General features: G+C 44.8%; 1 protein-coding gene across 2 annotated transcripts in view; it reads left to right on the top strand.

The window, feature by feature from the left end:
• Nucleotides 1-3,382, top strand: part of tbx15 (T-box transcription factor 15) — a 37,164-nt gene extending 33,782 nt beyond the window's left edge. For both annotated transcript variants that reach the window (XM_087172929.1, XM_087172930.1), the window contains exon 8: nt 1,348-3,382. In XM_087172929.1, the coding sequence (XP_087029055.1) occupies nt 1,348-2,180 (833 nt within the window). In that variant the 3' untranslated portion in view covers nt 2,181-3,382. The remainder of the gene's footprint in view (nt 1-1,347) is intronic.
• The last annotated feature ends 1,172 nt before the right edge of the window (nt 3,383-4,554 follow it).

Below are 4,554 nucleotides of genomic sequence, written 5' to 3'. Positions count from 1 at the left end.
GCAAGCCCCCCCCCATCTCCCCGAGCAGAGCAGAGCCGAGTGCTGCAGCAATATTATCGAAGGCATATGGTGCAAAATCAGAACCCCAGCCAAGCGAGTCCTGGATTATTTAGTTATGCCTCCTCCTCATTCTGGTTTCAAACTGAATTTCTCCAACAGCAAGATGAACCCAGGCCAAAGTCTCATTAATAGAGAAATATGCGATTGATATCCCACAGCTATCATTTCACTATGAAAGGCTTGACTTAGTGGATACGATTTGTGCCAACATTTTTTTTTTTCTCTGTGATGTAGTTATATACATATTCCCCCTTTTCCCCTTTCAGCTGAACAGTATAGTACATGTCTAAACTCAGCGCTTGTGGCTTTTTATGGAGGGAGGGACTGGGGTGGCTCTGTTGACCAGACACGGTCAAAACTGAAGCCATATTTATCTCCACATACCAGCACTATATATTTTATGGTATGGTTCACGATCGGTACCCAGCACAGGTTCAAAGAGTGGTCTGCAATTAGTCTAAGGGTCGGAGTTTGAAAAAGTTCCACATGGATCAACTAGGTCATTTATTATATTGGCGACAGGTGAATTCATAATGTAGTTTACTGCTTAGTTTATTAGCCTGACTCAATGCATGTGGACCACTGGGAAGTGTTCCCATTAGCAATTACTACTGCATTTTGCCTCTGCCCGCTCTTTAGAAAGTAAGACACAAGAACTGAATTTGAAGATACATCCTGATGATGAAGAATCTACAGAAAAACAAGATGCCTTGGTTTATTCTGTGGGTATACAAAAAAAAAAAAAAAAATCTGTCTCTTTCCACATTCCAACACATTTCTCCTGCACTGCCACAGGGTAGAAAGGATGTGGAGGTCTGGAAATGAGAGACTAATACTAATACCTCCCCACAGGGAAATCCTGTTTGTTTCTTGCTACCCTCCACAGGGAGGTCAAAGGTAGACAGGCAGGGATTCATGTCACTTTCCCATCATATCAAATTTTCTTGGGGGGAAAAGGTTTGTGGACATATGATAAAATGTGGCAGCTGAACACCACTTTTCTTTGCGCCTTTTATGTAAAATAAATAAACAAAGGGATCGCATCACTTACATTCATTCTAATACAATAAACTGAAAAAGAACCACACATGCTTCACTTTGTTTATGGCTGAATAAAATGACTCATCAGCCACAATCTGATTTATGATGATCCATCATGAAGACTTGAATGGAGCAAAAGTATTTTAACTGTTATCTGGATCTGGTCTTGGATCTGAGTCTTCACTAAGATAAAAGCACCTATAAAAAGCCACTGTATTTCATTCTGTCTGTATTTGTGTTTTCCAGGTGGAAGCACAGGCACTTCGCCCACCACCTCCAGCACAGGAACCCCCTCCCCCTCTGGTGCGGCACACCTCCTGTCCCCCTCCTGCTCCCCTCCGACCTTCCACCTTGCTCCCAACACCTTCAATGTGGGCTGCAGGGAAAGTCAGCTCTGCAACCTGGGCCTGTCTGAGTACCCGGCCTGCGCTCGCAGCAACATGGCGGCGCTGCAGGGCTACGGCGGCCTGGCCGACAGCTCCTACGGACGCCTCCAGGCTGCAGGGGGCGCTGTGGCCTCTGCTCAGCCCTCCGAGTCCTTCCTGCCGCAGAGGACTTCCTCCTTGATTGCTGCTGGCATGCAGGGTAGCACTCATGCCTCCCTGACTGGCGGCGGTAGTGGCAGCGGCACTGGAGGCAAGATGGATGCCTACAGCGGTCAGCTCGGCTCCTTCCCGGCCTCGCAGCTTCAGTACGTGATGCAGGCCGGAGGTAGCTCCGGCTCTGCCTCGTCCTCCTCATCTGGATCATCCCCTTCCTCCAGCCACATGTTCAGCGGGAGCCACCACCACGTGCAGCAGGGCTCCTACAACGCTTTCTCCCTGCACAACCCTTACAACCTGTACGGATACAACTTCCCCACCTCTCCTCGCCTGGCCGCCAGCCCCGAGAAGCCCCAGGGAGGTTTGCTCTGCTCCTCCTCTCCCGCCGGGGCCTTCGCTGAGCGCCAGTACCTGTCCAACGGAAGTATGGACACTATGCACATGATCGGCAACACCGCCAGCGGCCAGCAGGGCAGCAGCTCTTGTGATGGTCGTCAATACGGCTCCTCTTCTCAGATGTCCATGCACATGGTGTAGAAACTGAGCTCCGACCTCACAGTCCTCTGTGTTTCTGAAGTCTTTCAGCTGAAAAGCAAATCTCTAATCTATGAACCCGGTTTGGTGTCGATGTCGAACAGTTAACGTACTGAGTTACAAAAGAAACCTTTCAGAAAAGGACATCATCCCATGTTTTTGTTTTTGAAGACTTTCCACCACTTAGGCTACAAAGCAATATAGAGGGAGTCAAAGTATTATTAAATTATCTATGTATTAATAAAGTGAAAAATTTGGACAGCAACTTGACTCTCTTACTGTTTATGAGAGGAAAGAAACAACAAACTCAGATCAGTGTACGAAGGAGGAGGAGGAGGAGGAGGAGGAGCCCACATGCTCCGGTTCAGAAGGGATTTTCAGTTGTGAATATGTAGTGGTGCAATAGTAGCAATAGCCTCTTCAAGTGACTCATTCTTGATTCTTTTGTTTGGGGGGGACTCAAAGACTATCAGGTCATGATATCCTGTAACCAAAGAATCTTCACTGTGATCTAGAAGTTTTTACTTCGCGCAGCACTTGTGTTGTATCGTTTTAGAAATGTCAAGGGGGTCAGTGGTCGCCGTCATGGTCTGAAGTTCTGGCTGGAATGAAAGGAACAACTGGACAAGATCACTGAGTGACTCACCGCTCTACATATATGCAGGAGTATGTGCGGTGGAGCGTCTGGGCGCTGCAGCCGCCAAACAGGGTGAATACAACACATGGACGCAGTAAGTCAAGAGAACTGTAGGTCAGGTCAACTGAGGAGCTCTCTTGTCTCTTCCCAGCAGAGACTCTCGTACATGAGAGTTCAGGACTCTACCACACAACTTCAACCTGTTGTCCTCATAGACTGGAATGGCTTCACTATTTTTGAGTGGATTATGTTTTTAAGCATATATATAAATAAGATGGCAAATGCAATCAATAACATAAGCTTAAAGGTTGTTGTGTGAGAAGTTATAAAAAGAAGCAATAGCAAAACAGAGTAATTAAAGTATGTTTTGGTGTGTTGTAGAGATGTGTATTTAAGTGCTGAGCAATATAACAATTTTACAGGCCGATCTGTTAATGAAAATGTGTGGAAAAAAAGGGAAATAGCAAAATAATTCTTTTTTTTTTTTTTCTTTTGGAGGCATTTTGAAAAAATGTAAATACAGGTGCCAAGCACGTAAAAAAGCTCAATAAACGTTTCAATTCATGTACATGGTTTTGATTTTTCTCTTCATTAGCAGTAGATTTTCAAAGTAAACCTGATCTTTAAGACAATTATTCTGCAAAAATGAAGAACATACGCTGTTTTCCAACTCAAGAGAACGGGCAAAGATGTTTTTATTTGTAATTCGCCATGGAGAAATTTTCCCCAGAACTCATAGGAGACAGGAGTTGCTCTTACAAAGTAATGTGGAGAGCATAAGCAAAACAAATTATAGTGTTTACAGTTGGTAATCAACAAAATAAAGCTGCTTTTTACATACCGGATGTTCCATGTTTCACAGCTATTTACTAATTAGCTTTTGGAAATGACAAATGATTCTTCTAAAAACACGCATGCCTTTGGAGCAGAGTGAGATTGTAACTGCGGGAGTTTAACCTACTTTCCAGGCTAAAACAAATGACATGATTATTAATCACACAAGAGAGTGTTCTCCACTTATAAAACGGACACATCTGCTCTCCTCCACATCACAGACATGGGCTTCAAACGCTGACGTAATGCATCGATCATAAACCAAACTGGAAGAAAAAGACGCAAAAAAAGGGCAAATTTTCTCCCTGCTGGTTTTGTTTATTACAAGAATGAGGAATAAAGCTCTTGTGCCAACTGCACTCAGCTGCCCTGCTGTTGTGCATGATGCACATAAATATGGCACCTGTTTAAAAAGACAGAGAAATCCCCCTGTAATCATTTGAACGTCCAAGAGAGGGAAAACATGCAGAATTTAGGATCATTCCTGCAGCTTTGTGGTTCCCCTCTTGTTACACAGGCACATGCTCTGGGGATTTAGCCGGGGCCAATCAGCATCCATTACACGGATGTCTTCTGACCGGCTCTCCCCAATCACTTCCTATCATGTGTACGGCCCCAGCCATGAAATATCATATCTGAACCATCATAAGAAAATGAAGGGGTTGCGGGACCGTGGAGACAACGACCCAGTATTGGAAACACCTGTTTTTCCAGAGCATGACTTCAAATAATGAGCGGGGTGATGTACCGGAGAGAAGCGCATGATTTCATAATTTGGCTCCGCTCCATCTATCTGGACATTATTTCCAATAATTATTCACATTATTTGTCTGATATACACCCCCTCTCTTGTTCCAGCAGCATTCAAAATCATCCCCCCACCTCTTTCACCCCACCACCCCCCCC

The sequence above is a fragment of the Seriola lalandi genome, unplaced genomic scaffold (genome assembly GCF_002814215.2).
Source record: "Seriola lalandi dorsalis isolate HSWRI2012SDOR001 ecotype SW California unplaced genomic scaffold, Sedor1 jcf7180002053912, whole genome shotgun sequence".
NCBI classification, from domain to species: domain Eukaryota; kingdom Metazoa; phylum Chordata; class Actinopteri; order Carangiformes; family Carangidae; genus Seriola; species Seriola lalandi.
This window is presented reverse-complemented; position numbering and strand designations above follow the sequence as displayed.